The sequence below is a fragment of the Seriola aureovittata genome, chromosome 1 (genome assembly GCF_021018895.1).
Source record: "Seriola aureovittata isolate HTS-2021-v1 ecotype China chromosome 1, ASM2101889v1, whole genome shotgun sequence".
In the NCBI taxonomy this organism is placed as follows: domain Eukaryota; kingdom Metazoa; phylum Chordata; class Actinopteri; order Carangiformes; family Carangidae; genus Seriola; species Seriola aureovittata.
In genome coordinates, this window is record NC_079364.1 from 30,885,550 (window position 1) to 30,897,241 (window position 11,692).

Here is an 11,692-nt window from a genome sequence, read left to right on the forward strand (position 1 = left end):
CATAGACTTAGGGCAGTCCACAGCTATATAGACTACTTTCTAATGTGGCTTTGATACCAACTGATACGTCATAATGAGAGCACAGAATTCTGACTGACACACACACACACACACACACACACACACGGACATGCACATGCAAATGTCTGTGCGCATGCGCGTTTTAGTGCATTGAAATGCCATGAAATAAACTTTTTTTTATAATATTGAACTCCGCACAGTAGCCTACTACTTTCTAAGTTGTAATTGTTAGTAAGTCATTCACTTTTTCCTCCAGCACTGTGAATGTTTGATGGCTGTTAAATTTGGACACAAAAAAAATTACATTTGTATAAAGCTACTTATGACTTAGATTTTTAAAAAAAAATCAGATGACATTTTATGACCAATTATAGTTTCTATGCATTTAATGTTACAATGCTATAATAGTTATGAATTACTAAATCCATGGTGATAAAGTAAAAAAAAAAAGAAGTACATTATCACATAGGAGACATTCTGTACATAGTGACGACGACCCTTATTATGTAAATGTCAGACAACAGTCTCCTTCAGTATATTCCCTGTGACTCACCACACCAAACAGAGTGATGCAACCATTAGCTGTCTCTCACTGGTGTAATGGTGAGGAACTGCTCCAGGCACTTAATGTGAAATCTAACCAACTCATTGTGGTCTTCTCGTAGTGTTGCATCAAAAGTAGCATTTCATAAAAATGAATTTGATGTAAATATAAACAAAAACTCAACTTTTTAACCTTTGAAGTGGTAGTAGCTCTAGCCACCAACCTGCTGCAGCCTCCTCTCAGGTGTCCAGGCTTATGATGGACACTCTGCTCTACAGTACTTCACTTTCAATGAAGCAGTCAAAATCCAAATTACGCCAACACCTCCATTTTTTATTTTGAAGAAAACTTTATTGACCATAGTATCTCCAAATTAGTGTATATTGACCATAGTACTTTAAGTGTTCAACAAAAAAAGTTACAATTGCGGCTTACATGTTACAAATAAAATAAAAATCATGAAAAAAACTAAATAATGACCTGTGATACATTCAGGGACTAAATGTGAAAATGTTTCCTGCTGCAGAGGCTTAACACCACTGAGAAGTTTCTGTTTTGGGAATAAGTTGATGAAAATGTGGGACATGCAGTTATGTCTTTGATTCTTCCATTTTGCTGACTACGTGGTGTGGTATACCTGGTCACAGCTCTTTTAAAATTACATATTTAAAAACCCTATGGAGATGACTGGACGGTCCATAAATTGGTGTAGTGCATTTGTTGGCTGGCCTGTTCGCCGGTACTGGGCATCTGTGTTCCACTTCTTCTCCTGTCTGGGTAACACTGGACGAGTCCTCATGAGGACTCTAGTGATCCCAAAACATATCTTTGTCCATTATTTTATGAGTCATGTCCAGCTCTGTCTTAGCTGGGATTTTAAAATCCAAAACACATCCAGAGGTTGCTTTAAATGAGGGTGGGGCTGTTCTTCCTCTATCGCATCACAGTTCCCCATGTCCGCTGCTTTGCTTTAACCCACAGAACCGGACAGTATGTGGATCAAAATCCATCCCATTAGTTGAAACTAAACCCGGAAACTCACCAGACTCAACTGTCACTGTAATTTAGCTCAGGTTTATTTAAAACCGCTTTGTGCAACAGAATTCTCTGAAACTATGTCAGATTTACAAGAAGCACCGGTGATCTCTCCCCAGCAATCCCTTTCAATAAACATGATTAATAGCTTTGATTGAGATGAGCCAAGCTTGCACAGAATTATAGTAGATCAGCAGTTTTAACCACACAAAGCCTGACAGTTAGAAATCATGCTGTTTTTTTCCTGCACTAAAAGCTCATTGGCTCAAATGTTTTGATTCCATATATATATAAATACTCTGTTTAATGGTAAAATATTCAATTGTTAGTCTTTGTTTGAACTATGAAGGTTCATTCTGTTAAAAGTTTGGTTGATGACGACTTTTTTGAGTCCACAGAATCTGAAATAACTGTTCAATAACAGAACCTTCTGATCACAAATTATGATTTTAAAAAAGGACATTTGACCCCAGTCATGGTTAGGGTTAGTCTTATTTAGGGTGTGTGTATGTATATATATATATATATATAATATATATATATATATATATTGTAATATTGTCAGATAATGTAAAGATACGATATTATCAAACAGAACATGAATCAGCAGTACCTCACAATCTCAAAAATATTCACCTGAATTCTGGGAAAGCTGGACATCGCCTCGAGTTGAGCTTTTCATCTTAAATAAGCCAATCTGACATCATCTATAAATGTATCTACTAAATACACAATGTGTGCTGTACATAGCCGTAACTGATGACAATATGGTTTTAATCCCTTTAAGAAAATTCACTGTCTTCATCATCATCCAGGTGAAACACATCCAGGTCAAAGTTCAGGTCCAGCCAATTCTGCTCTCTTTGGTCGTCCTCTTTGATAGTTTCATATGATAGGTCCTCTGTGCTGGGTTTCTCACTTACTCAGGCTTTAGTCTATAAGATTAGTTTCTGACCCAGGATCTTGCGGTTGATCTCGGCCAAAGCCACAGAAAACACAAAAGCCTTCTCATCGGAAAGACTGGCATAAATATCCACTTCCTTCTCTTGTTTCTCTGTGAACAAAATAAAACACAATCAATCACAGGAAAGCCATTTTGGCGAAACTGTATTTAACTGACATTGATAAAGATAAAATCAATTTGAATTTATTTCACAAGTACGACACAGAACTGTACTGTGGGCTGAAGGGTAAATTAATCTATATTACAGAGGGAGGTTGAACGGTTTGTGTAGGCGAAGACAGGTGAATGGGATCATGTTGAAAGTAAAGACAAGTTGTGAGTGGAACACTGAACTGGATGTGAGAAAGATTTTTAGAGAAGCAGGATGTTCAGACAGAAAACAAAGAGAACTGCAGTAACAACATGGGAAATATAAAGAGTAATACAAGCAAGAGGATTGTCCAGAGTGGAAAGGACCAGGGGCCAGACATACATAATTTCCAAATCATAGACTGCTATTTACACAGGAAGAATGTGCAGTGTGCGCACAAACAAAGAGATTAGTTTCCATATTGCCCAGTATGCCCAGTTAATCAATCAATTCAATATTGAATCAACAGTCATTGTCAATCTATTGATTTCCATCCTTCCAATATGAGCACTATAAATTAATCATTGATTATCCATCGGATGTTTATTAATGATGACTGGGATGTTACCACAATGATTGTTTATAGATACATGGTAAATCAATAATATGGGCTCTATAAAGCTGCTCTCAGACACTTCCTGGTTCCCAGCTCCCCGTGATTCTACCAGCCTGTACGACACAGGCAGGCTGGTATAATCTCATCACAGCTAAACAGAGCAGGTTGTAGTTTAAAATATGGGAAATAGTTAGCAATATGACATGATCAATAGAGCAAGTTTTGCTAACTTATTTCAGACCAGATAATCAAACTGAAGCTGTTGTTTGTTGCATTTTCAAACAAGTCTCTTATTAAAGACCTTCCACACCTGTAATATTCAGCTGTAAATGATCACTTATTATACCTTTCTCCTCTTCCTGTTTCTTCAGCCCCACTGACTTTGGTCTGCCCCTCCCCCTCCGGATGGGATCTGACTGACTGTTGGCCCGGGACCTTCTCCTGTTCTCCATGTCACTGGTTAAAGGAGAGTCAATCCTCTCTCTACGAATGCGCTCCGTCCTCCTCCGCTTAAAGTCCAGCTTGTCTAAAGAACATAGATAATAGAAACATATTACCAGAATCATCATACCATAATTTGTGTGTCAGAATGTTTCCAGGCTGATGTCTCTGATTTGTGTAAAGATTCAGGTAAGTCTGGTGTTGTGCTCTTTGACCGCTGAGTTGCTGGTTAGATAAAAACTGGATACAGCTGTGAGGTTATTGTTAAATCACAAAATTAAAAGTCTTAAATCAATATGTTTATTTGATCAATGAAAAAAAAAAAAAAACAATATTGGACTGAAGGATTAAAGTAAACACAAAATGGCTCTGGTTATCAGGCTGTGATGTGTGATACAGCTAGGTAGTTTTTTGAGGTTTACGTTTCCTGAGCCTCAACACAATCCTGTCTCTGAGCTCTGCAGCAGTTCCTTCCTCCTCATGGTTTCTGCTTTGATCTGCATTGTGAGACCTTATATAGATTGATGTGTGCCTTTATACATCATGTCAAATCAAGTGAATTTACCACAGGTGGATTTTAGTCAAGGTGTAGAAACATCTCAAAGATGATAGAGAGAAATGGAGGAACCCGAGCTAAATATCAAATATGATAGCAAAGAGTCTGAATACTTATGTCAATTTGATATTTCAGTTTTCACTTTTTAATAAATTAGCAAAAAACAATTTTCTCTTAAGGCTGCAACATAAGAAAATGTGAAAAAAATACAGCATTGTAAGATATAAAGAATTCATTTTTCATTAATTAATATCGCTTAGATCCACACAAATTAAGAAGACTGAAACAAACAAACACAGGGTCAAACAAAATTTTCAGATATAATTAATAAGCTTTGTGGAAGCTGAACCTTACCTGCTATGGCTGGAGAGCGCTCGTTTAACTTGGCATTCAGGAGTTTTCTGCTAATAAACACATAACCACATGGGCAAGACTTGCATGCAACTGGAATCTAGAGAGGAACAAACAGGAAACATAAAGGAGATTTGATTACTGTTAAGGCTTACCACTTTAGAAAGGGGGAATGGATGTTACAACAGAATGGCTCATAGAATTACACAGCACATATAAAAGGAGCATAAATGTTTTCAGAACTATGAGACGGTTAAATCATAAAACATCTTACATACAAATTGAACTGGTGTCATTAAACTTAAAGAAAGATGTAATTGCAAAGTAGTCTAGGTGAGTCTCACAGTGTGTGTTCCATGTCTTAGACTAATTCCTGAATTTAGACTGTAAAGGACAGGACTGATTTTAATAGCATACTGTGGTTTTCCAAAGTAACTTACTTACACTCCAATAGTCTTGGAAACAACACATCATCAGAAAAAGTGATAGAAATAGAATATCTGTACAAATCTGCATAATCTGCCAAGTTTCTGTTGTGTTACTCCCCATTCTGTTACGAAGTTTCTGTTACAATTATTTTTGGAGTGGATGGGGGTCTTTATGGCATGAATGCACATTTCCATCATTGGGAAATCTCTAGCGATAATATTGGGACGCTCCATCTCAAGCCATCCATCTTAATGTTGGACTATTCTGCAGTATACAAATTTACAAATGTCCAGGTATGTAGCATGTTCAGCTATCACAGAATTTCAATATAATGTTATGCAGTACAAACTTTAGTTATCAGTTTGTGCTTACAACTTTATTAAAATGCTCACAAAAATGCAACTTAGCTAACAGATTGGTGTTTACTGTACTCAAACAAGTTTCAAGACTCATAGATAGATTTTGAAATGAAGAAATTGCTGCAGGGAGTTAAGTAAACAAACTAAAGACTCAAGAGTATTTAATATTTCTCTCCTGTGTCATCGTTGTAATATTCAGTAAATTTGAAATAGAAGTGATTTACACTTATTCTTTTGCAGCTGAGTTATTCTGTTCCAGACTGTACAAACATTTCTTACAATAAGAAATTGCTTTTGCTTGCAGTGGTTGTGTGCAGCTGGTCATTCTTCTAAGCTCTTTATATTCTTCCTGAAATTTCCCATATTCAAGGCCTCATGAAATTTACACACCAGACTTCTTTCCAGAGATGCGTGTTATGTAATATAAATTGTAACACTTCGTCCTCATGAATACTATGCACTTTAAAAAACAGTCACAGCATAAAATTTGATCTATAGTGTGGCACATGGTAGTTCAGATGAAAAGTGTCGTTAATATTTGTGTCAAGAATGAAAAGAGAGAGAGTTACATAGAGGAGTTCAAACATGGCTCCTCTCTCACTGCGTGAAGTGGGTGTGAATGTCAGATTGCCAGTTTAGGCAGGTCTAAACACTTTTGATGTCCACGTTGGTCAGACCACAAATCTGCCCCAGCACTAATAGCAGCTAATGTAGCCTCAAGCTGCGAGCCTCAAGCAGAGATGAGGAGCAGCCCGTAAAGGTCTGACAAGCTCACCTCTTTCTAACTCTACAATGTTAGGACCTAAAGTCAGTTTTGCCTTGATGTGTAACTTGACAGATCTCTCTCCTCCTATTTTGCTCAGCGTGAACATGTATCTGTGATGAGCAACATGACAGACTCATTTGAAGAGGGATTCCATTTAAACCCCAGCTGACAGTGACCTTCCCTTCTACACCTCCCAACAACTACAGCCAGCATGTATGAATATTACCATGTGACATCTGTAAGTAGAGTCATAGCTTTTTGATTTAGCACAGAACATTTGTATAAAGTTCTGTTAGTGGTTTCTAATAAACTTGTGTGAGATCCTTTTGTACTTGTTTGATATTTCTGCCAGTTTGTAAAAATAGTTTGTTGCTAACAGTTCATTGTATTTACAGAGCACTAGTAGTAGCAGTTTTTGTAGCAATCAGCAGCCATTTTGTGTACAGTTTTTAACTGTTTTTGGTTTAACATGTTTTATTTCAAAGAGGGCTGCACAACTAATCGAAATACAATCAAAATTGCAACATAGCCAAGTGCAATGTCCAAATCGCAGGAACTGCGATAAAATGTGTCACAACGTTTTTGTGCATTGTTAGCAACATAAGTGTTGTGGTGCTACAGAGACACCCAGCCTACAAATCATGTTCTCCAGACATAAAGGAAACCTGATTGTTTGGTACAAGAGCAACAAACATCACATCATCATCATTTTTATATTTGTATCAGTGAAAATGAGACGCAAAGAAGATCATTCCAACTGAAATCATGACTCTCTGCCAAATTAAGTACAATATAATTATTTTTTTTGCATATCGTGCAGCCCTAGTTTTAACTTTTTTGTTAATCAGGAATCAAACTGCTGCTGTACATTGTTTGGAGTAGAAAGAGCGGGGGAGTCACAAAGCATGTTAGATCTAGGATTCCCGCAGACTGATGACATAACAACAACCCCAGACTTTTTCATTATCAAACTTGCAGTCTTCAGCCCACACAGGTGACTTCACCTGATGCAATTACAGATTTTACACAACTCCCTCTGAAGTAAATAAAAAAGTCTGACACAACTTCTTTCAGGTGTGCAGTGGTTCTTCCCAGAACTTGTGTGTGAAATAAGGCTTCCCCTTTAAAAGAGAAACTGCTGTAGCATTAACTGCAAACCACAAAGAATATATCAGCGACTCTGTGAAATGCTTTCTGGTATTTTATTTAGAAAATAACAGCAGAGCATTAGCTGTAGCTGTACTGTAATTCACCTTGGGCTTAAAAATCCCTACAATAACAGTGATTAGAGTAAGCTATGGGAAAGAAACCGAGCCAAATACCATCCAGAATTTTTTTAAATAAAATATGGGCAAATTCACAAGCTGTAAAACAACTACAATAACAAAATATAAAAAATACAAAACCAAAGTATTTGCTCAAATATAATTTGGGTAATATCTATGCTAATAACTGCCGACCTATGTGTAGTTAGCTCCATATTTCAGAGACCATGAAGGCTCTCTTGGCTCAATAGAAAACCAGAAGCTAACTTGTTCAACCTCTGAGTGTTTGACGATACGGTCGTTTACACAACATGTGCAGTGGGGCTGCAGCTGAACCCCATTTCCGTCCTAAGAGCTGCCATGACTGTTCAACCATCAATAAACATCACGAAAATCACGCAAACTACACAACGTACGCAAACAGTACCAACGTTCACATTTGAACAATGTATTTTCTCACCTGTTGGTCGCATTCAGGACAAGATTTAGTAGCCATTTTGACTTTCTTTGTTTTATTTGCCGACATAGTCCGTCTCCTTCAGCGACACGCCGATACTTGTATGTTAGCTACAACTTCTCTCTGTTACACATGGACGGTCACGGATCTGCTCCAACCTACACTAAAGTAAACGGTACCCGCAATACACACAAACCGATAGAGCCAGATGACAACAAACCTTTAAGAAGCACATACATACTACAGTTACACTATTAATGCTACAGCTGCGAGCATGCGCACGGAGAGTCGTTCTGGTGGCGAGTTGCCTTCAAGTTCCTTGGGAAAATGGTAGATAGCAGACTCACTCTGGTTGAAGAATTGTTATGATTTTCAGTACAGTATTTTATTTTTAGAGAAACAAGATACCAACTGGAGCCCTATTGTATTTGTTCTTGGTGGCATTCGTATTCTTATTCTTATTCCGTCGGTGAAGTGGTTGTGCAAATTAAACTGTCAACGCTGCAAAGGTGAAATTTAAAGTGAAAGAATTAAGGGCATACAAATATTTTTGCTGTTATAATTATAATAGTAAAAATGTACAGTATTTTTAATTCATAAATCACTAACTGTACATTGCACATATAAAATGCTTTTTTATCTGTGTTCCTTATATAGGCCTTCAGCTAGCTACATATATTGTTTTAGGCCAGTCCATGTCTGTTTATTTAGATTAGCGAAATACACAAATTTAAAACCGATCTGTATAAACAAATTTGCCGTCAAAAGATTCTCTTGAACCTTTCTGTCAATATTATCGTTTATTTTTCGTTTTTTCACTTTGTTTATGACCTCCCAGCAAACAATTTTCGATTCGGTAAAGTTCCGTGTACGTTCCCGGCGCTACAGTTTTCTTACTGTTCCTGAAGTATTCTTTAAAGTTTGCAAAAAATGTTACCATTACGAAACTGTGTATATGTAGCTATATAACAATATTTTTGATTACTTTATCATAATTAGATACAGTGTCAAAAAAGTAAGTGAACCCTCTGGAATTACCTCAATTTATGTATAAAATTGTGATATAAAATATGATCAGATCTTCATCCAAATTACAATAATGAACAAACACAATCTATTTGAACTAAAAACCCACAAATCGTCATATTGTTCTTGTCCATACTGAAACATTCAAACATTCACAGTCTATGCTGGAAAAACTATGTGAACCCCTCAGCTAATGACATTAACAAAAGCTAACAGCTATCAAACCTGGTTTCCAATCAATGAAACCAGATGGAGGTGTGGGTCAGAGCTATTCTGACACTTGAACAGCTTGAGTTTGCCATTCACAAGAAACATCTGCTGATGTGAACCAGGCCTTGCAATAAAAACATCTGAGAAGACAGGTCAAGAATTTATTTGAATGAAGCTGCAAGAAAGGTTCCAAATAATTTTAGAGTTTAGTTCATCAGTTCACAGTCAGACAGACTGTCTAAAAATGGACATGATATAGTTTTGCTCCTGAAGTGGACATCCAGTTAAGATGACTCCAAAAACACAACGTTGAATTATCAGTAACAAAGAACCTCAGAGTAACAGCTGAAAGCTTAAAGGAATCATTGGAGCTGGTTAACATCTCTGTTCATGAGCCCCCCCCCCAAAAAAAAAAGAAAAAACATCCCTGTGCCTCCGAAGCTCGCCATCATCAAGGGAAAAATTAATTTTATCAAGGTACTGGATAATGTCAGGGTGTTTGTTCACCTGGAGCTCAGTAGACATTGGGTGATGTAGCAGGACAGTGACCCCAAACACCAAAGTAAATTTGATACAGAATAACTTCAGACAAGGAAAATCCACTTTATGGAGTGATGTAGTCAGAGCCCAGACCTCAACACAGTAGAGATGCTGTAGACCTGAGGAGAGTCATTCACACCAGACAACCTGAGAATCTGTCTGAGCTGAAGCAGCTCTGTAGGAGGAGTGGTCCAAACTTCCTTCTGAACAATGAGCAGGTCTGATCAGCAGCTACTGGAGGAACTGGTTTGCGGTTATTGGTGCCAAATGAAGTTCAACCAGTTATTAAATTCAATGGTTCACTTACTTTTTCCAACAGCACTGTGAATGTTTAATGGCTGCGTTCAATAAAGACACAAAAGATTATAATTATAGTGTGATATTAGCTTAGGGACACTGTGTTTGTCTATATTTGTGACTTATCTATAACCAGTCAATGCAGAAAACTAGGTCATCACAAAGGGTTCACAGTTTTTCTTCCCAATGCAATGACACCACACCAAGTGCACAGTCAGTATGTCTTCTCGTATTGAAATACAAATTCTGCCTGAATATTTTTAAAGAATTAAATTTTTTTTTTTGTTATTTTTTTGGTCATTTTTGCCTTTATTCAGATAGACAGACAGGAGAGTTTTAGCATCTAATAAGTCTTTAAAAGTGATAATGTGTTATTCCAGCTGGACTTTCACCAGTACTGACAGACCTCTGCGTTTAACACAGGATTGTTTTCAGTCTGATTCCCATTTTATTATGTTACTCTATTACTATTATGTTGACCAACCTTTTCTCTTTGTACCTGAATGGAAATAGAAATCTGAGAGTCAGTCGGAAGGACATGAATTCAATCTGCTGGGTATTGTTCAGTCAAAATGATCAAATACTTGAACACATTCAAAATATGAAGCCAACATGAGCTTTAGAAAGTTATTACATCAAATGACTCATGTAAGATGATTAGTAGATGACAATATGACAATTCATAATTAGTCAGTACTGTTTCTCTCTTAGGTCTGTGTTTGTTTTTACATGATTGTCTACAGCTTTCACACTCTCTGTTTCTGTATTGATGTCTTTGGCTCAGTGGATTCTTTCAGTGTTACAGGGCTGTAGTCTGGTGGTTACAGTCTGCTGACAGATAGAGCTTCAAATTTCAGGTTGGCCAGAATGTACTCTTTGATTCCACCATTTCACATGTTTATATGCATTTATAAGCATAAATTAGACTATAATTTACGTAAATAAATCTGTGAATTTCACAGACACTATCAAGTGACACATTTAGGCTAATTAGTGTATTATCATGTGACGTGTAAATTGTCTAATACATACAGTGTGGTTGAAACTGTCAGTTGTGTTATACAGACACAGATGCACTAACACTTGCAGTTGAATGATGAGAGACATCTGAATCTCTCACCACTGCTCCATTCATTATTGTACAGCTGTTATTAGGGGGTGTGGCCACAGCTCTTTAAGCTTCAAAGAAGAAAGAACTGTGCACTGAATATGGATAAATATATGCATTTATATACAGTATATAGAAGTACAGCATAACATATGTATATAGCATAACTCGAGTATTCAAGAGTTGATTTTTCTAACAAAATGCACTTGAGTAACTGTAAAATGTAGCAATCTTCATAATCAAACACCAGAGGAACAGAAACGAGTTTTTACTACAGTTAGTGTTGAAGTTTACTTAAACCTATTATTCCTTCTGTATGTTAAGAAAGGTGAGTATAGCTTTTATTATCTTTCACCATTTCTCTCATTCATTCATTCATTCATGTCACTCAGCGTCTACTTCTTTCAGAAGCTGGAGTCTATTTCTGATCAGAATCATATCTGCTGTGGTTGATTTTCTTTCCACAGTAAATAAATCAGTGAATAAGAAAAAGAACTTAATATATATCTTATTCTGTCTTTTATGTTTGAAATATATTGCATTTATTTCCTCATTATATTTACATTCTTGTATATTTTCTTCCCTCAGTATGATAGAATTCACCATCAGTGTATATGAATGTGTTAACAGCTCACTA

The 11,692-nt window shown here is 36.7% G+C and overlaps 1 protein-coding gene across 1 annotated transcript; it reads right to left on the reverse strand.

Moving 5' to 3' along the window:
* Window positions 1-389: 389 nt before the first annotated feature.
* c1h16orf87 (chromosome 1 C16orf87 homolog) lies at window positions 390-8,161 on the reverse strand. The gene is made up of 4 exons (XM_056383644.1): window positions 7,878-8,161; window positions 4,602-4,698; window positions 3,597-3,776; window positions 390-2,654 (listed from the first exon to the last, which is right to left on the reverse strand). Exons 1-4 carry the CDS (start codon window positions 7,941-7,943, stop codon window positions 2,536-2,538), a joined length of 462 nt encoding a protein of 153 aa, XP_056239619.1. The 5' UTR covers window positions 7,944-8,161; the 3' UTR covers window positions 390-2,535.
* Window positions 8,162-11,692: the final 3,531 nt, after the last annotated feature.